The 19,921-nt window shown below is 53.9% G+C and overlaps 1 protein-coding gene across 2 annotated transcripts; it reads right to left on the bottom strand.

Moving 5' to 3' along the window:
* Positions 1–11,511: 11,511 nt before the first annotated feature.
* Positions 11,512–19,142, bottom strand: KIF12 (kinesin family member 12). 2 transcript variants are annotated; one of them, XM_025360067.1, is made up of 19 exons: positions 19,107–19,142; positions 18,960–19,025; positions 18,791–18,869; positions 18,188–18,315; positions 18,001–18,076; positions 17,493–17,627; positions 17,184–17,319; positions 16,251–16,342; positions 15,918–16,074; positions 15,081–15,199; positions 14,889–14,993; positions 14,222–14,324; positions 14,050–14,140; positions 13,757–13,843; positions 13,266–13,356; positions 13,088–13,192; positions 12,407–12,507; positions 12,197–12,315; positions 11,512–11,870 (listed from the first exon to the last, which is right to left on the bottom strand). In XM_025360067.1, the coding sequence occupies exons 1-19, from the start codon at positions 19,130–19,132 to the stop codon at positions 11,731–11,733; spliced, it is 1,956 nt and encodes a 651-aa protein (XP_025215852.1). In that variant the 5' UTR covers positions 19,133–19,142; the 3' UTR covers positions 11,512–11,730. The 2 variants fall into 2 exon arrangements, with proteins under 2 accessions (XP_025215852.1, XP_025215853.1); XM_025360068.1 differs by lacking the exons at positions 18,188–18,315; positions 18,960–19,025; positions 19,107–19,142 and having other exon boundaries at positions 18,791–18,912.
* Between the last annotated feature and the right edge of the window lie 779 nt (positions 19,143–19,921).

The following is a 19,921-nucleotide window of genomic DNA, read 5'->3' as shown; positions in this document are numbered from 1 at the left end:
AATAAATAACAATGAACCACTAATAGGAATAAAGTCATCCTACTAAGCCTGCTTACAGTGCATGAAGATGGCTCGCTGACCTTCATGTTGGGCCTGCATGACTAGGGTTATCAGCCCCATCGTCCAGGTGGGAAGCCTGAGATGCGCAGGCGTGTTCAGAGCCCCAGTCCTAGCCACTCTTGGACAGCGCTGTTCATTCAGTTGCACAGCCTCTCCTGGGGGTGGGGAGAAGCCCAGAGGAGAAGTCCAGGACGTTGATCTCTTCTCCTGCCTCCAGGAATGTTTGTGCTCCTGAGATTATTAACCAGAGCAAACTCAGAGAGTAAATGCTGCCAAGGGCCACTTGGACTTTTGACTGCTTTTTAAAAATTAACCTTGGGACACGAGGTTGTGACCAACAGTGGTCAGAGAGTTTCTGCCCCCTCTTCCCCTTCTGGCTGCTGGGGTGGGAGGATGGAGCCTTTGGGGTCCCTGCCCTCCTAGGGGGCCCAGGGGTCTAAGGGTCCATGGGAATTGCTAGGTTCTGAAACCATTTGGTTGTGGGGGAGGGTCTCGCCCCTCGCAGGAGACCTCAGAGCCTCAGGGGTGCCCAGTGCAATACGGTATAGAGACCTCCATTTTCAGATGCACATACTGGGACTCAGGGAGGGGATGGGACTTGGTCAAGGTCACCCAGTGTGTGGCTGAGTTGGGGCCAGACAGGCCTGACTGTAGCACCCAGGCTCTCCCCTCGTCATTTATTCTTGTGTCTACTTATTCTTTTGCCAAATACGCACTCCTTGTTTGGTGCTAGGGAAAGGATGGACATATGACAGGCCTCCCGGAGCTTCCTCAAGGCCTGGGATTGGGAAACAGACAAGGTGAGAAGACGATGAGACAGGATGTTTGCTTCAGCGATTGGGGAAGCAGAGGCCAGGACAAGGGAGTCAGAACCCAAGAGTAGGAGTGAGCCAGACAACAGTGCAGGGGGAGTGGGTGCAGGGGGACGGGAGTGGGTTTCAGGCACAGGGAACAGCAATTGCAAAGGCTTAGAGGAAGAAAACAGAGAGAGAGAGATGCATTTGGAAACCAGAAAATAAAAATAAATCTACAGGTCTGGAGCTTGGGGACAGAAGGGAGTGGTGAGAGTGAGGCTGGGGAGGTGGCTGAGGTCCAGTAGGTGGGACCTTGTTGCCGGGCCAAGGGGTGTTGTTTGGGAGTACACGGAGGGGGGGGCGCTGGTGAGTTTTCAGAAGTCAAGGCCAACCACATAAGTAATCGGGAGAGATCCATCGGGAGGTAGCATAAGCAGGAGACCCAGGAAAGTAACTCCTTAGGAGGTTTTCCAGGAAAAAGGAAGGGGCCAGGCCAGGGCACTAGGACCTGGTGACTGGACCCGCAGGGACATCGGGGACATTGACTGGGACTCTGACCAGAGGGTGCGGTCAAGGTTTGAGTCCTCCTCTGCCAATGGTGGAATGATAGGGTGACTTTCTCCGTGACAGGAGGCCTTGCCTCCAATGTCTGACCTTGTTCAGTTTCCACGGCCTCGTGTCACAGCCTGTCCACTCAGGGTTCCCATGGCGTGGCAGGAGGTGCACACCACCCATAACTCCATGACCAGTGGCGTGGACGGGTGTTCTCACTGCCCTGTGATTTCTAGGCATCGCTACTCATCCCTACACCTCCGTCCCAAAGAGCAAGTCCACCCAGAGACTTGAGTCCTAGTCCTTGTGGCTTGCTGGGGGACAATAGGGCAGTCCTTTCCCTTCATGGCTTCAGAGTTGAAATAATAACTGAATGAGGGTCACTTGTGAAAATGCACCCCAAGTGTGTAGATTTGTAGGACTCCTGTCATCATAGGCCCTTGGTACCGCGTGCGCTCCAGCTAAGGGCTCCACACATAGCTGGAACTGCACTAAGGTGTGAACTTCCCTTGTCCACCAGGGGGCAGCAGAGAACTTCCAGAAAGACCTACCAGGGTTTGCTCAGAGATTATTCTGTACAGATGGAGACAGGCCAGGAGCAAAGGCTCAAAGAGGTACAACGAGAGCTCGCGCCCAGGCTTCCTTGCCCCAAGCCTACTTAAAATCCCCTGCTGAGTATAAAACATTTGGCCTCTACCTTGCCCATCCCTACCCTGCTAGAGAGCTTGATGCTTGGTTGGGGCCCTTCAAAAAAATAGTTTTGCTGTGGAACTAGAATTGGGTGCAGTTGCTGTAGACCACAAAGGCTACAATAATTTTACTAAGTTTTTACTGCCTGCCAAGTCCATGCAGAGCACTGCAAGAGCATGTCATTCTAAATCCTCTATTAAGAATATTTTTGGAGGCCGGGTGGAGTGGCTCAGGCCTGTAATCCCAACATTTTGGGAGGCCGAGGCGGGCGGATCACCTGAGGTCAGGACTTGGAAACCAGCCTGGCCAACAGGGTGAAACTCCTACCTCTACTAAAAATACAAAATTAGCTGGGTGTGGTGGTACACGCCTGTAATCCCAGCTACTTGGGGGCCTGAGGCAGAAGAATCATTTGAACCCAGGAGGCAAAGGTTGCAGTGAGCTGAGATCACTCCATTGCACTCCAGCCTGGGCAACAAGAGTGAAACTCCATCTCAAAATAAAAGAAAAAGGGAAAAAAAGAATCTTTTTGTGGGGTGGTGGGGAGGGAGAGCATCAGGAAGAATAGCTAATGGATGCTGGGCTTAATACCTAGATGATGGGTATATCTGTGCAGCAAACAACCATGGTACCTGTTGACCTACGTGGCAAACCTGCAGATCTGCACATATACCTCAGAACTTCAAATAAAAGTTGAAGAAAAAAAAAAATCTTATTCTGCTGGTAGCCCTATTTTGTAGATAGGAAAACTGAAGCTAAGAGATCAGGTGATCATGTGTTGAAGGTCACCCAGACATTAAATTCAAACCAAGATCTGTTTCTGTTACACTTAAGGCACTCTGCTGACCCTATCTCTTGTCTCCTGGCTAGAACTTAGGCCCTGTTCTTTAGACACTTGGAATTGATGAGTCTCCCTTCATTGGACTCCTCATAGCCAAAGTCAGGCTTATTTCTCCCTTCCCCAGCCAAGGGTCATCTCAGTGTCTGCAATACCAAGTCCAGATCCTCTCTCCCTCCTTGGGGCCCAGCACTGTGCTGGGTGCATAATAGGTGCTCAGCCAACAGTGCTAATTGACTTACTCAGAACCATGGGGGAGATTTAGGTCAGGTCCCAAGAAGGACCACCCAAGCAGACAGCTGAGGGATACTGGGAAATTGGACTCACCACATCCAAAATCCCTTAACCTTATGTTCAGTGAATGAGCAAAGGAAGGAATGACTGGGCTACTCAATGGCAAAATTTATAAAGCAAAGACCCCTTGTTCTGTGGTGGCTTGTCCTTGAGTCATCAAATTTGAGTTTGTCTGTGTGTTATGGCCTGGAATACTCCCAAGGCGTTGTCCAGCATGCTGTGGTGATTAAGCAGCTGAACTTTATATCCAGACAGACCTGAGTTCCAGTCATGACTGTGACCCTTTCCTACCTGTTTGATCTTAGCTAAGTGACTTCACTTTTCTTTCTCTTCTGTTAAATGGGGTTAATAAGAGCTTATAGGGGTGTATGAGAATTAAATGATTAGAAGCATGTTATGTCTTTGCCCCTTGGAGAGAGCTTAGTCAATAATAAACACTGGCCCTGGGTCAGGGGTGTCCTTAGATGTTGTCAATCCAGGTTCCTGATTGCAGGAGTGGGTGGCTTAGCCTGGAGAAGCACTCCTGCCCTTATTATATGTGGAGCTCAGATTGTCTTTGAGATCAGAGCGCCCTGGGGACAGAGCTTGTGGCCCAGGATCTAGCTCCTTTTGCACCCCTGAGGAAATGGTTACTAAAGAATAAACTTCCAAAGGCCTTGTCTGGGTCCAGGAAGGGGACACAGGCATATTCCTGCTTGTTGCAGGCCAATTTTATTGTCCATTGAAGCAGGACCTCCAGGGACCTGCCCCAACTCCTGGCTGCCCGAGTTGATGCAACCCAGCATCTCTGAAAGGACTAAAATTGTTCTTTCCTGAAACCACAAGGCAAGCTTAGCTCTCTGGAAATTCCCACCGGCCTTTCTTCAGTGAAGACAAATGGATTTCTCTGAATCAGTTGCCTTGGAAGGGCAGTGGGAACTCTTCCCTGGCTCTTGCCCTTGGGCGACAAAGTCCTTCTTTCCACTTCTTTCCCTGGAAGAATCTGTGTTAGGAGGGTCTCCCTGGAGGAAGGAGCCAGCCCAGCTGGATGTCAACAAGTTCATGAGTCTGTAATAATGGGAGTCCAGAAATTGACACAATTCCTCCCCCGCAAATACAGAAATGATAGAATGCTTGCGCTGAAAGCATCCATTGGTAATAACAGCAATAACAACTAGCATTTATTTAGCACTAACCATGTGCCAGGCTCTGTTCTAAACAGTTTATACAAATTCACTTCTAGTTCTCACATCATCCACTGTGAACATATATTAACTCCTCATAGGGTAAACCAATTTTATCCCCACTTTACAGAGGAGGAAACTGGGGTTCAAAGAGATTCACTCTTTTGTCCAGCCTCCCACAGCTGGTATGTTGGGCAGATAGAGGGTGAGAAAGGGAGAGGGTTTGCCCAAAGTTCTGTAGCCTGGAGACCACGGAGATGTCCTGCGTCCACCCAGGGCCCCTGTCCCGTGGACAAAGGCTGGGCTGCAGGGCTGCACTTCTAATTGTCTAGATTACAGCTCAGGCATTGGGTGGTTTTTAAAGAATCCCTTTGGTGTTGGGGTGATAAGGATCCACCACCAGCGAGGAGGTTTAGAAAATCCCTTCCTCTGCTTTATCAAAGTGCCTCTGCATGGTCTGGCCTTGCTGGATTGTGCCGGGCTTCGGTGGAGAACAATGTCTCCAGGAAAGCACCCCAACTGTCCTCAGGGGTTCCTAAGTTGGATAGAAGCTGATCCTCTACCTGTACTTCCTCTGTGGTCCCACTGGGTGGCACCTGGCTTGGTGGTTAAGGCCAGCCAGGTTCAAATCCTGTTTCTGCCACCTACTGGCTGCGTGACCTTGGGCAAGTTCTGAGCCCCTTCCTGCCTTGGTTTCCTCACTGCAACATGAGAATACTGACAGTACCTACTTCTCAGAGTTGTGAGAAATGAGCGAGTTAACACACGGCAAGTGCTGGGAGCAGTGCCTGGCACCAGATAAATTTGCTAATTGCTATTATTTATCCCTTTGCCTCCTGATTGTCGCTTTGCTTGTCCTTTTCTCCACTTGGTTGGAAGCTTCTTGAGAAGAGGTCATTGGCGCAGGGTCAGGTTGGTGTCACTTGTATCCAGCAGAGGCGGCCTGGCCTTCAAGTGGGGGCTTAGTAAACATGTGATAAGCAGGGGAGCCACACACTGGATGAAGTTTCTTGAGAAAGACACGTCTGCCCAACTTTCAAAAAAGTCCTCTCAAAGGTCTTTGCCAGCCCATGCAGATGCCAGTGATAGCCAGGGACTTGTCTGACATACACAGGAGGTCTGTGCCAAGGCAGGCTTTGAACCCAGGTCTCCAGATTCCAGTCCTGGTCTCCAACCCCAGCACTAACCCATATACGAGTTCCAGTAGCTTCCAGTCTGTGGTTCAAAACAAGACTGCCCCTACTTGCCCAACCTGCGCTGCCATGCTTGTTTGCCTAAAATACAGGAAGATGAGCCGCTGGAAGCTAAACAAGAAGATAGAAATGGAAAAAGGACATTGAAGAGGACAAGAATATGCCGTGAAGGGGCTGAATCCTATCATGAAGGGGCTGGAAATGAATATGAATTTGGAGCAAATGTGTCATTAGGCAAAGAGAAGAAAGACCTTGAGGGAGGGAAGGCAGGCCCATTTGGGATGCTGAGAGAAAGCTGGTGTGGCTGAAGCAGCAAGATGTTCTTGGCAGGAGGGTCTTCACAAACTCTCACAATGACTCCCAGGTTTGGGGTCTGTCTGGGAGTTGGCCCCCTAGACAAGACCTCATAGCCTTTTAAGTATAAGTGTCCACAGGAGTGCTCTTCCAGAAGCTTGTGCCATCCAACTGCAACGCTTTCTGCCATGCTCCTCATTGTGCAATGAAAAGGGGCTAAGAGTTGGGATCCCCAAGGATCTGGAAAATTCAACCAAGGATCTGGGCAGCCAGCATTCTAGAAACCCATGGATGGCCTTCAGAACTCTGGTGAATAGGCCGGGCGCGGTGGCTCAAGCCTGTAATCCCAGCACTTTGGGAGGCCCAGACGGGCGGATCACGAGGTCAGGAGATCGAGACCATCCTGGCTAACACGGTGAAACCCCGTCTCTACTAAGAAATACAAAAACTAGCCAGGCGAGGTGGCGGGCGCCTGTAGTCCCAGCTACTTGGGAGGCTGAGGCAGGAAAATGGCGTGAACCCGGGAGGCGGAGCTTGCAGTGAGCTGAGATCCGGCCACTGCACTCCAGCCTGGGCGACAGAGCGAGACTCCGTCTCAAAAAAAAAAAAAAAAAAAAAAAAAAGAACTCTGGTGAATGTCCCTTCCCCACTACATCCCCGCCCACCCAAAGATTCCAGAGAATCCCTCCCAACTTGTCTACAGTGTTTTAACATTTCAAAAAGATCTCTAGAGGTTTGGAATCCTGGAAAATTTCTGTAGTGTCTCAGGATTTCCAAGAGCTTCCCCCAATTCTAATGTTCCGAAGTAGTGGAGACCTTCTTTTGACAGTTCTTGAGAACTCTACCATGTTTCGGGGTCCAGAGAACTGCCCCCTACTTCTAGCAATCTGCAGAAGGCCTGTAGCTTGCAGGGCTCAAGAAGTGTTCTTCTGAGTCCACAAGTTCTCGATAAGCACCAAGTGAATTGGAAGGGTCTTGATACATTACTGGGATCCTGTGAAATTCCCCCAGGGTTTAGGGATCCTAGAACTATGGCAGTTCTAGAGGGAGGATGCTGACTGTATTCGTCTGTTCTCATGCTGCTAATAAAGACATACCCAAGACTGAGTGATTTATAAAGAAAAAGAGGTTTAATGGACTCACAGTTCCACATGACTGGGGAGGTCTCACAATCATGGCAGAAGGTGAATGAGGAGCAAAGTCCCATCTTATGTGGTGACAGGCAAGAGAGCATGTGCAGGGAACCTGCCCTTTATAAAACCATCAGATCTTGTGAGACTTATTCACTATCACAAGAACAACACGGGAAAACCTAGCCCCATGATTCAATTTCCTCCCACCGGGTCCCTCCCACAATACATAGAAATTATGGGAGCTACGATTCAAGATGAGATTTGGGTGGGGACACAGCCAAACTATGTCACTGACTGAGAGATGGATGCATGACTTATGAGACAAGGGTAGTGAAGGCCAGTCTCCTTGAGTCCTATGTCTCTTTCTGGAAAAGGATGTGGAGTTTTGCTGAGCTGGAGTGTGAACTGGAACCAGGAAACTGGAAAATCGTGGCTGGCTCCAGCAGGAATCGTCCAAACATGAATGAACCAGTGAGGCCAGGGTCCCCCTGGGTGGTCCCCCTCCATCCTCCCAAGGCGATTAAGGAAAGCTCTCACACTCTCACGCTTGGTGCCAGGGCCTCCCCTGCCGGGGGCTGAGGACCTCCCAGCAAGCAGGCCCACAATGCAGTGAGATAAGGGTTCTGGGGAGTGGGGAGGAGCCCAGGCACAAACCTGCAGAGCCACCCAAGCTAACGTGGCATGGAAATTACCAATATTAGAAAATAAAGGCTTTAGGGCACTCATCAGGCTCAACCTCCCTGTTCAGGTCTCTGTACAAACATCACCTCCAATGGAACTCCCTGCTCAGGACTGCACCCCTGCCCCGACAGAGCTCCACTCTCCTGCTCTATTTTACTCCATAGCATTTATCACCATCTGACATGCCACGTATTTTGCCCTCTTTGTTTGTTGTCTATGTTCCATGAGGGTAAAAGTCCTATGCTTTATTCAGTGCTAGCCCACAGAAAGCAGGTTCTTATAGAATGTTTGCACTGAAAGCATCCATGAGTAATAATGACAGCAAAGACAACTAGCATGTATTTAGCACTAACCACATGCCAGGCTCTGTTCTAAACAGTTCTGTCAATATATATTGAATGAATTTTTTTTAACCTGATCATCAATTCCATCAAATTGCCATGTTGACTAAAGGTTGCTTTTGGCGAAACTGTCTGCAACTGGCAAAGCTACATGCTCCACTCTTTCCACATGTCAGGGAATTTCATTTGCAAGACAGTTTTGTAAAGAAGTACTGTTATTGTGTTCCTTCTGGGGATAAGTGACTTGGGCTCAGAGCAGTTGAGTCACTAGCCCAGGATCACTCTTGGGTTTGAGCTTGGGTGGTTCCATCTGTGGGCTGAACCACAGCCTGCTCTGCCTGGTCCGGCTGCCTGTGGTATCTGGCTGTCACCTTCTGTCCCTGGGCTCTGCCTCCACAGATTCTGGCCTTCCAGGAAGCCACCACTGTAGAAAACCTCTAATGCCCAGTCACAAGTGTTGTCTACCAATTCCTGGCCACGGGGGCTCCAACCCAAATGGACTCCACCAGTCCCAGCTTCAGGCACCAGCCCTGCATAGACTCAGGAGCCAAGGGCCTGCAGTGGGGGAGACCCAGAGAGGCCCAGCAGCCTGCCCCAAGTCACACAGCACACTCAAGTATCCTTGAGACAGCTTGCTCTTATCTCTGGGTCCCCACTCCGCAAGGAAAAAGGGGGTACATTCCCAAAGCTAGTTTCCAGAATAATGGGTGGGAGAGCACTGAGTCTTTCTTTGCTTGGTCCTGCACTGGGGTAAAGCGATCCTGATTTCCTCAGGCCACGTCTGAGGAGCACAGTGGCCAGTCTGAGGAGCACAAGTGGCCAGTCTGAGTTCTGTTCCAGGTGGTGGCTGTGACCTCCCTCCAGCAACCCCAGCTGCTCCCTGGCTGGACCTCTGGTCTCAGCCTGCTGCCTCCCAAGGGCTCCCCAAGCCTGTGGCTAAGGCTGTCCTGCCCGGACCTTGCCTAAGTCCAGGTCATGGGTCTGAGGGGATGCCCAGCCCGAGGTCCAGCTTAGCTACTACTGGCTGAGGTGTCTCATCTCCTCTGTGTTGGTCTCTTTATAGTACCCCGTCTCCAGTCAGGCTACCTCCCACAGGTGGCCAGCGTGACCTAAATACAAATTTAGGCTGGTGATGCCTCAAGACCCTTCCATGGCTCCCTTCTGCCCTTGGCACAAGCCCAGACTCTGGTTGTAGCCTGGAAGGCCTGCCCTTCCTGGCCCTGACCACCTTTGGAACCTCAGAGGTCTGTAACCTTTGCGTCCACAGCCCCTCCACCTTCCCTTGAACCAAATGCTGTCTACCCTCCAAGCCTTAGTCATGGCCTCCTTGGGAAACCTTCCCTGACCCTCTCAATGGTCACTGATCAAGTGACTTTCCTTTGTGCCTCCACAGTCCCTTGGGCTTCCCCCAGCCCATGTGAGGTGGTAAATGTCTGTCTGTCCCCCAGCACACTGTGAGCTCCCTGGAAAAGCCACCTTGGTCCTTGTTTGTCTTGTCACCTTATGGCTTGATTTGCAGTTGACGCCAGCGGTGTTTTGCTTTGTTGTTTTTCTTTTTTTTTTTTTGAGATGGAGTCTCACTTTGTCACCCAGGCTGGAGTGCAGTGGCCAGATCTCAGCTCACTGTAAGCTCCGCCTCCCGGGTTCACGCCATTCTCCTGCCTCAGCCTCCCGAGTAGCTGGGACTACAGGCGCCCGCTACCTCGCCCGGCTAGTTTTTTTGTATTTTTTAGTAGAGACGGGGTTTCACCATGTTAGCCAGCATGGTCTCAATCTCGTGACCTCATGATCCGCCCGCCTCGGACTCCCAAAGTGCTGGGATTACAGGCTTGAGCCACCACGCCCAGCCTGCTTTGTTGTTTTTCAAGGCTGGAGTGCAGTGGTATGATCATGGCTCATTGCAGTCTCAGCCACTTGTTTTCAAGTGATCTCCTGCCTCAGCCCCCTGAGTAGCTGGGACTATAGGTGTGTGCCGCCATGCCCAGCTGATTTTTTATTTTTTGTAGAGATAGGGTCTTACTATGTTGCCCAGCCTGGTCCCAAACCCCTGGGCTCAAGCAATCCTCCTACCTTGGCCTCCCAAAGTGTTGGGATTACAGGCACCCAGCCATCAGTGTTGTTTGTTGAATGAATGAATGAACAAATGAAGGAACCATGTGGGTCTGTTTCCCTAATGGTAAGCGGGAGAGTTAGGTTAGCCTCATAGCTCTTTCTATAATGGGCCCTCTCTCTCTTCCCCACAATTCCTCATGTCATACCTGGACTTCTCCGTAACCACCGACCATATACAGTGGTATATGGTTTGGCTCTGTGCCCCCACCCAAATCTCATGTTGAATTACAATCTCTAATATTGGGGGAGGGACCTGGTGGGAGGTGATTGGATCATGGGGGCAGATTTCCCCCTTGCTGTTATGACAGTGAGTCCTCACGAGATCTGGTTGTTTGAAAGTGTGTAGCACTTCTCCCTTCATTCTCTCTCTCTCCTGCTCCACCATGGTAAGATGTGCTTGCTTCCCCTTCGCCCTTCTGCCATGATAAGTTTCCTGAGGCCTCCCAGTCATGCTTCCTGTACAGCCTGCAGAGCTGTGAGTCAAATCGCGTTTCTTCATCAATGACCCAGCCTCAGGTAGTTCTTTACAGCAGGGCTGAGAACAAACGAATACAGCATTTTACAGGGCATTAATGCCATGAATCAGATATTGCTCACAGCCTTGACCCTCACTAGAACTCAATGGAAAGGAAGCTGTGTCCCCCACTTAATTGACTGAAAATCAGAGTGTCCAGAGAGGGAACAGGGCTTGCCCAGAGTCCCAGCGCAGATCTATGGCACAAGAAGCCAGGCCTCCTGATCCCCACCAGCACCAGGACCCACGGTGACACAGAGTGAGCCCCTTGACCACCCATCTCCCTGTGCGCCAGGCCAAATCAGTTTCCCTCACGCCTCCTTCATGGAGATGCTTGCCATTCAATTGCCCCCCGCCTACCCAATGGCATGTAGCAGTTGCTTAATCAAAACTTGTATAATACATGAAAGGAGGCCGGGCGCGGTGGCTCACACCTGTAATGCCAGCACTTTAGGAGGCCGAGGCAGGCAGATCACGAGGTCAGGAGATCGAGACCATCCTGGGTAACATAGTGAAACCCTGTCTCTAACAACAACAACAACAAAAAAATACAAAAATTAGCTGGGCGTGGTGGCACGTGTCTGTAATCCCAGCTACTCGAGAGGCTGAGGCAGCAGAATCGCTTGAACCTGGGAGGCGGAGGTTGCAGTGAGCTGAGATCGTGTCACTGCACTCCAGCCTGGCAACAAAGCTAGACTCCGTCTCAAAAAAAAATACATGAAACGAGATGGGAGCTTGGGATATTCCAGACTGGAAGGGGACACACATTTGTGCCAAGAGTCCTAGCCCTTCCTCTCTCTAACTCCCCACGGGGAAGTGACTGACAATCTCAGAGGACAGAACCGACCAGACTTGGAGCTGATGCCTCTCTTTATTCATGTACTTCATCCCCTGCTGCCTGGTTTCTCCTGAATCCCCTTGCTCCCCTAAATAGCACCCCCAGGCCCCGCCCCAGCCCAGCTTCAGGTGGAGTAGCTGCTGTCTCCATTTGGCAGATGGGGAGACTGAGGCCCAAGAGCACAGAGCCCAGTCTGAGGTCACACAGCAGTCTCCTGGGTTCCCATTTGGCCTTCAACGGGGAGAGAGGACTTGGCCTGGGCTCCGTGCACCCTCACTGCAGGGTGGCTGGCTGCGGCCACGTCGCAGGGAGCTGCCAATCTGGTCTCTGAGGGCCTCCAGTCTCTGGGCCAGGTTTGGAACCCCGGCCCCACCTAAGGAGCAGTGAGACTCAAGGCCTGCCCTCTCCTGGGCCCCTCCTCGCCCAGGTCCATCTGGGTCCCAACATCCTCTAGAGAAGCCTCAGGGGGTAGGTGCCCTCCACCCTTCCCCCCACCCCACCCCCATACACCACGGGCTCCAGCATACATCTGGGCATGCAGGTGCTCCTAAAAAGAGAATTCCAAGTTTGGAAGTAGAAAGATCTTAGAAGCCACTTCTCAATACCCACCCCATTTCAGAGATGAGGCCTGGAGAGGGTGGGGTTCTACCCCAAGATCACAGAGAACATTAGGGGCCCCTCCCTCTCTCCCTTCTTCACCTCTCAGACCTGGTGATGTCTTTGGGGGCCTCACGGGCATGGGGGGTGCAGAAGGTACCACCTCCTCCTCCATCAACATCTCTGCCAGGACTCGAGTCTGAGTCCAGTCACTGTGACTCCTGGGCCAGGGTGAGTTGGGAGATGGGAGGTGAGCCTTTGAGTTCCCCAGACCACCCCCCTCCGACCTCAGTGTCCCAGGGAGGGACCCACCTCTCTCTTGGGCACTTGGCAGAGCCAGGGCTGCATGGGGGTGCCCAGGGTGGGGGTCGGGCAGATGGGGGCCTGCCACCTGAGGCCTCAGGGTCCAACACCTGCAGGAAAGACCAGAGCCCACTCTGGGTGACCTCAGTCCTGCCTCTCTGTGTCCCACTTACCTGGTGCTAGCCATGAAACCCCGCTATGCCTATCCCACAAGGTACCAAGAATGTCAGGATGGCATAAAGGGCTGGGGTCCTGGTCGCCTTCTTCTGTGTGCAGCAGGTGGTTCTTCTCCCAACCTCTCCTGAGACTAGAAGCCTCCTGAGAGCAGGAACCATGTCTGGTCTATTTCCGAATCCTCAGAGCCCAGAAGAGAGGTTGGTAGAAAGCAAGGAGCTTGGGGAGTTACTGAAGGAGTGAGTGAATGTACAATTCAGTAAATCCATAACTGAGTAAATATGTGAGTGATTGAATAAGTGAATGACAGGATGAATTCCTAAAAGAGGGCAGGGTGGAGAGGAGGGAGGGTAAACAGCTATTTTAAACCCAGGCAGAGGGAGCCCTAAGCCAGCCATTCACTCCCCATGATCTAGCATGGAGCCCTGGAATCCCTGGGGCTCTGGACTGATGACTCCTAGATCAAGGGCTCCGGTTCTCCCAGCCTTCCCTCACTCCCACCTTGGCCTTTCCTACCTGGGGCAGGTGGCGCTCCCTTGGCAGGCAGGCCCAGTGGGCCAGGGGCACTCGACACAGTGGGCAGATGTGGCAGCAGGGGCAGGAGTAGACGGGTGGCAGTGCCTGCAAAAGGCTGCGTCAGAGGCTCCATGATGTCCCTACTTGTCACCCCTCCAGGCTGGGCAGTGAGACTCACGTGGCAAGGGGGAGCTGGGGCCATCAAACAGGGACACGGTGGGGTCAGGCCAGGGCCCTGCTGGTGACGGTAGCTGGCAGAAAGGAGGCGCCTAAAAAGAACAGTAGGGTCTATGCCTGCAGCCTCCAACCCTACCACCAAGCTGGCTTTCAAATCCCCTTCCCAGCTAATACTCCTGGATCCCGTGCCAGGTACCAGGCCCTGTTCTCAAGGTTTTACATGTTAACTCATTCTCTCTGATCTTTAAAACAAGCCTATAAAGTAAGCATGATGATGACCCCCATTTTACAGAAGAGGAAACCCAGGCAGTGAGAAGTTAAATGACTTGCCCCAGGTGACACAGCTAGTCGGTGGCAGAGCTGGAAACTGAACCTAGTTGGTCTGAATCCAGAGGCCAGCCTCAAGCATTTCATTAAGCCTCAAGCATTTCATCCTTTTTTCCAGCTGCCCTCTGTCCGGAGGCCTGGCTCCAAGTTGGTGGCTCTGCTTACCTCTCTAGTGCATGGACCTGCTGGGCCAGGATGCGCTGCTCATTCCGGGCCAGGTCTTGGCTATTCTGCAGCTGGCTCTTTTCTTTCCTAGGGTAGAGCACAAGCCAGAAAGGGGTAGGAAATGGGGCTTGAGGGGGCATCAGTCAGCTCCTCTTCATTGCAGCATAGCACCAGCTCAGGAAGCAGGTGGGACATAGGGGAGCCAGGGACAGGGAGAGGGGGCAGCTTGGCAGAAGCAGCTTAACAGTGATGGGTGGGGGGCAGCATCCCTCTGGCTGTGGGCTGGACCCTACCTGAGCCTCTCATTCTCCAGCATGAACTCCTGTAGCATCCCGTACAGGTTCCGCTGGGCCCAGGCCACCCGGGCCCCACTGAGCCCTGACGCTGCAGGGAAGCAGGAGTTGGTGGATCCACAGCAGCCCCAGACCCTATCCCCATCCTACTCTGCCTCCAGGGAGCTCATACCCTTGCAGTCCATTTGGTCCAGCTGGAATTGCAGGCGACGGTTCTCCTCCTGGAGCTGCAGCATCTCTGTCTCCAAACGCTGGGGCTGCTTTGCCACAGGAGACTGTAGGGAAAGAGGCCCAGGGCCACCTTTATGGTTGTATAAGTTGTGCACTGCACAAGGACTTCCAGGTGTGGGAAGTAACTGGGGCCTAAAATCCAGCCCACGCTTCACTCGTCAGCCTGGCATCTTGGCACAAGGCTGCATCTGCCTGGAGGGGTTACCTTGTCCTAACTGCACTGTCCTGGAGGGCCCCACTCTGAGCTGGACTCAGCTCTGAGTCCAATCCCAAACTCAGTTCTGTCCAAACCTTGGGCCAGATGATTCCAGACAAGACCCCTTATTAGACCCCAGATCAATTCCCACTTAACCATGATACCAACTGAGCTAGACCCTGAATCAGATTCCAACTCAAACTCCAACCCTAGACCTGCCCTAAACCTGGCATGACCCTGGCTGGGACCCTGACCTCACCCTACACAGCCACGACACCATTTCCAGGATTCCAATCCTAATCTCAGCTTTGACCCAGCCCGAGACCTCAATCAAGGGACTCAGGCTCCAACTCCTGCCTGATCCCCCAGCATCTCCACGCCTGTCCCTCAGCCTGTGCCTGCCTATACTCACCTTGGGGGCCTGCGGCCGGGTGGTGACCCGCTGAGCTCGGCTTGCATATCGCAGGGTGCTGAGAGTCTCAGGAAGGCACTGGGCTGAGGGGGACACGCAGGCCACCTGGGGAGTGCACTCTCACTGAGTGCTCCTCTCTGGGGGGCCCCTTCCTCAAGACCCAACCCTCCCTGCCAGGCCCCGCTTAAGTACCATGAGGGTGACCCCACGCCCTCCCAGTGAGTCTGCCAGCAACTTGGTGAGCTTGCTGTCCCGGAAAGGGATGTGGCTCTGCTTCCGCTGTGGGTCCAGCAGCAGGGAGATGCAGTGACCTGGGGAGAGACATCAAGAGTCGGGAAGGTTACATTGCTTGCCCAGGGCCATCAGGCTGGGAGGCTGCAGAGCTGGGCTCTCCACCCAGGCCTGCGTTGCCCTAAAAACCCATCTTTCCACATGATCTCATGACTCAGTCAGATTGGTCCCCACCGCCAGACTGGGACTCTTCGAGGGCAGAGAAGGCTCTGTATACCCTGACCCTCAGTGCCCAGCAAAGGGCCTGGTACTCAGGCACTCAGCAGGAAACTTCTAACAAATGGATTGAACACAAAGGAGTTTCGTGGGCATCTCGCATGCATGCCACAGAGGAATCCTGAGGGCCCAGTCCCTGAGGATCTCCAGGTTCGCTATCCTGGGGTGGGGATGGGGAGAAAGGTCAAGTCCCTTCCCTTTACTGGGCCTCAGTCTTCCCAGCTGCACAAGGGATATGCCAAATGTCTCTGAGGGCTCATCTTCTGCAGTTGAGTGGTTCTATTTCCCAAATTAGCATGTAACTTCATACACCGTTAGAGTTTATAGATTCATAAGCAGTGTTTTACGAAGGGAGAAGTCAACAGCAGAGCTGGAGCCAGAATGAGGCCTCTGGTTCCTGGATCGCAGCTCTTTAACCCTCTTCTATGCACTACAACTCCTCTGGTATCCCCTATTGTGGACAGCTGTGAGCCAGGTGCAGAGGAGAGACAGGAAATCACACTGCTGGTCCCCAGGTCTCACCCAGGGCCAGCAGGCTTCGGTTTATGCTGTTGGCCTCAAGCATCAGCTCCCCACGGGATCCCGTGGCTGCAACCTTCTCGCTGCCTGCCAGGTCCACAAAGCACAGCTTCCCACCAACACAGGGTGCCCTGGGGTCCACAGGAGGCATCTGCTGGGCCTGAGGGGTCAGAGCTTCATGGCGACTTGGGAGGGACTGTCCCCACCAAAGCCACAAGGTTATGGGGCCAAGGGTTTCCACTAGTACCCCCCATGCACACCCAAGTTGGTTTGTATGTCCAAACAGACTTTTGCTGGTGGCCCTAGGCAAGCACCTTCCCAGGCTGGGGCACTCACAGTTTGATGGCTGATGTAAAGGGTGAGCAGGGCATGGCTTCGGCTGGAGGCCTGGTTCAGGGTGTGTGCTGAGCTCCTTCGACGGCTGAGACCTGGAAGGGAAAAACATCAGGAGCTGGACCTGGTAGGAAGAACAGGTCATCACCAATGAAGAAAAAGGAGCAAAGGAATCCTGGTGGAGGAGCAAGCCTCATGCAAAGGCAGGGAGGCAACAAAGTGGGTGTTGTTCAGGGAACGATGGGATGCTGGGTCCTGCTGTAGCAGAGATGGGTGAATGGAGGATAGAGAAAACTGAGCAGAAGAATGACAGTCAGATTTGCATTTTATAAACATCTTTCCCACTGCTTCGTGAAGGAAGGGGGAGAAAGAAGGGGAGAAATTGAGGCAGCAATTTCAGCTGAGAGGTGTGACACAGTGCTGGGGCCAGAATCTACAGTTAGCATCTCCAGTCCCTGCCAAAGGAGTGGTGTCCAATAAATACTTGATTTTAAAAAAAGAATGAGGCTAAAAGGGAACGGCCTTTAGGCTAAGCTAAGAGGTATGACCTTGATCCTCGGGGCCCTGGAAGGGTGGAGGGTCTGGAGGCAAAGAGAGATGGGGTCTGCAGCATAGAGTAGAATGGATTGGCAGGGGAGAGCCTTGAGGTGCAGAGACCACCAGGGAGCAAGAATGAGTTCTGGCTGAGGCCGAGGCCCTGGGCTAAAGAGAGAGCGTGAAAGGAGTTTGGAAGGCAGAATTTGCAGGCCTTCTTGGCAGTGGGTGCAGGGGGTACCCTGGGCCATGTCTTTGAATTGTAGTTTACTGGTCCTTCCCCACCTCTCCCAGGAGTCATTTCTGAAGCTGCAGCTGCAGTCTGGGTCCCAAGTCCACACTCAGTGAACAATTGAGGAATGGGCACCCCTCCCCGCAAAACTCCCCGCGGTCAGCACACACCCATTTGCAAAAGTTCCATCAGGGCCTCCAGACTCCTAAATTCCACCACCCGCAGCTGCTCCACGTAGAAGCCCTGAGTCTTGTTCCATCGAACAGGGAGGGGCCGGGGAGACCCCAGGCTCAGCAAGTCCCGAACCTGGGAGGGGAGGGAGGAGGGTGAGGAAAGGGGATCTTTCCGAGTCCACCCACCCCCAGATCTTACTGACAACAGAGTCCCCCACCGCCCCTTCTGCCCTTTGATCCAGGCTCCCTGGAAAGAAGCGCTCCGTTTCCTCATGGGCTGTCTTTCTATTCCTCGCATTCCCTTACCTGCTCATTGTAGATCTCCAGATAAGAGGCGCGAAGGGTGACAGGGGCACCCAGGTGCTGCACGCGGTCTAACAGCCAGGCGAAGGTCCTCTGCATGATGCCAGCCAGGCTAGGGGGTACGGGCACCCCCTCCCCCTGGGGGCAAAACCAACTGAGCCATCGTCATCTCCACAGTAATGACTACCCTCTGTAGCGCATGTATGATACCGTGCGCCGGGAAACGTGCCAAGTTCCCAAGCAATGGCTCATTTAACTCATAGTCGGTACTGTCACTTCCATTTTACAGATGAGAAAACTGAGAGCTAGGAAGGGGCCAAAGCTGAAGCCCAAATGCTCCAAATTGGGCAAGTCCCTTCTCTTTGGTCCTCAGCGTCCTCGTCTGCAAACAAATGGGTCAGGCTGCATCGTCCCAGTCCCTTTCCTCTGGGAGTCTGCGTCGCCTGCGACTCCCCAGGGTTTCCAGCCCACTCAGCCCCGCCCCGTGAGGGCTCCGCCGGCGCTCGCCCACCTGGGGAGTGGGTCCAGTCAGGGTGTAGGTCTTCCCGGAGCCCGTCTGGCCAAAGGTGAAGACAGTGCAGGAGAAGCTGCGGGCGGCAAGGGTGTAGCTGGACTCGGGCGGCTACCCCGGGTGGGGGTTGGGGGTGCGTCGGGGCCCCGCCAGGCCCCGCGCGGAGCGGAGGCGAAGCTTCACTCACCCGCGCAGCGCCAGCTCCCCCAGGCGCCGCACACCGCACGCCCGGAACACGTCCTCCTGCGTGCATGCCGCGTCTAGCACCGCACCGAAACGGAACGCCACTTCGGGACCCCCGCCTGGAGGGCTCACCTGGCGCGGGTAGGGCGGAGGAGCGGAGATCTCTGGAGGAGGGCGGGGCACCCTGGAGGGCGGGGCACTCTGGAGGGGCGGGGCACCCTGGAGGGGCGGGGCACCCTGGAGGAGGGTAGGACCCTCGATGAGGCACTCAGTGGGCGAGCACCCTGCACTGGGGGTAAGGGGGACACTCAGTAGGGGCGGGGCATTCTGGGGAGGGTGGGACACCCTGGAGGGGCGGGGCATTCTGGGTGAGGGCGGGCACCTTGGGTGCGCGGGCCCTCAGAAGGGGCGGGGCACTCGGAGGGGTTGGCGCGGCGCACCATGGCGGAGGGCTGGGCATCCTGGAAGGGAGGGGCACTCTGGGGAGGGTGGGGCACCTGGGAGAGGAACACTCCGGGGGAGGGTAGGGCCTAGGGCAAAGTTGCCTGGGGGAAGGGACCTGGCGTCCCCGGGATTTGTTGGGGAGACAGAGAGACGGGTTCCTCACCTGCAGAGTCCGGGTCCCTGAGCAGTGCAGCACGCTCTGCTGCCCTCGACGTAGCTCGGCCGCGCTCATGGGACGTACCCTGGGGTCCGACAGAAGGGCAGATGGTACATCCTGATATCTTCATCGATCCCTGCCTCGCCCAGGTGCCTCCTAGCCAACTTATACCCACCTGAGCACCACCTGGATGGGCGTTTCCGGCCCCTCTGGCCCTTGCTCCAGGCTTCGCGCGAGATCCCTGTGGGCAGCAATGCGAGTTACCATACCTGCACCCAGCGGCTGCTCAGGACTCCTCGAACCTCTCTGAAGATCTGCTTACCCGTCCGGTGACCCGCGTTCCTCCATGTCCTGCTCTGCACACGCAGTTAGCTCCGCCCGCGTCTCCTTTATTTACTCCCCCCAATACCCTCCCTTCTTCACAACACTGGGACTGTCTACACACTTCTTGCATTCCCACCCCATCCCCCATCCCAGGCAGCCATCCATCCGGAAAGGCTCCAGCCTGCCCAGGGCTGGCTCGTTAAAGATTTACCCTTCCTCACCCCTGCGGTGGAGAAAGTCTCTCCCAAGCGAGGGGACCCCTAGCTAGGGGGTTCTGGAGTCTGAGGATCCCTTGCTCTTGGCTAGTCCTCACAAGAGGGACCCGTGGGACCACTCGGACCCGCCTCCTTTGTGCCCAGATGGGGAAACCGAAGCAGGTAGGAAGAACTCAACCAAGGCCACAGAGCTAGCCTGCACAGGACCAGGCTCTACCCACTCTTTCCACACACCCACGCCCACCCCCAGCAGCGCAGCTCAGGGCCCAAGGAACCGCACAGGTCTCAGTCAGCTCTAGGGATGACCTGGCTGGATTGAGTCTCTGAGCTGACCTGAGAACAGGTTTCCAAGCACCTGGTAAAACACTGGGGCACCTGCCTCTCTAATGCCAAAGTTAATCCTAGGCCAGCATGATTGTTTAACCCTCTCCTGGTCTGGCTTATGAGAACAGCAGAGATGTCTGTGAGTGTGCAGGGATGGGGCAATCACTTATTCTGTGCCAGTCTCCATGCTGGGCACCAGGGCAGAGGAGCCCCATGCAGCCTCTGACCCTTCCCAGCTCACAGTGTGTCTGGAGAGATGGATAAGTACAACCCA

Source organism: Theropithecus gelada, chromosome 15 (genome assembly GCF_003255815.1).
Source record: "Theropithecus gelada isolate Dixy chromosome 15, Tgel_1.0, whole genome shotgun sequence".
NCBI lineage: Eukaryota > Metazoa > Chordata > Mammalia > Primates > Cercopithecidae > Theropithecus > Theropithecus gelada.
This window is presented reverse-complemented; position numbering and strand designations above follow the sequence as displayed.

Coding starts and splice junctions, on each gene's coding strand:
- KIF12 (XM_025360067.1), bottom strand. CDS start 19,132: ATGGAGGAACGCGGGTCACCGGACGG. Junction 16,343..17,183: donor GATGGAACTTTTGCAAATGG/GTGTGTGCTGAC, acceptor TTTCCCTTCCAG/GTCTCAGCCGTCGAAGGAGC. Junction 13,844..14,049: donor CTGGAGAATGAGAGGCTCAG/GTAGGGTCCAGC, acceptor GCTCTACCCTAG/GAAAGAAAAGAGCCAGCTGC.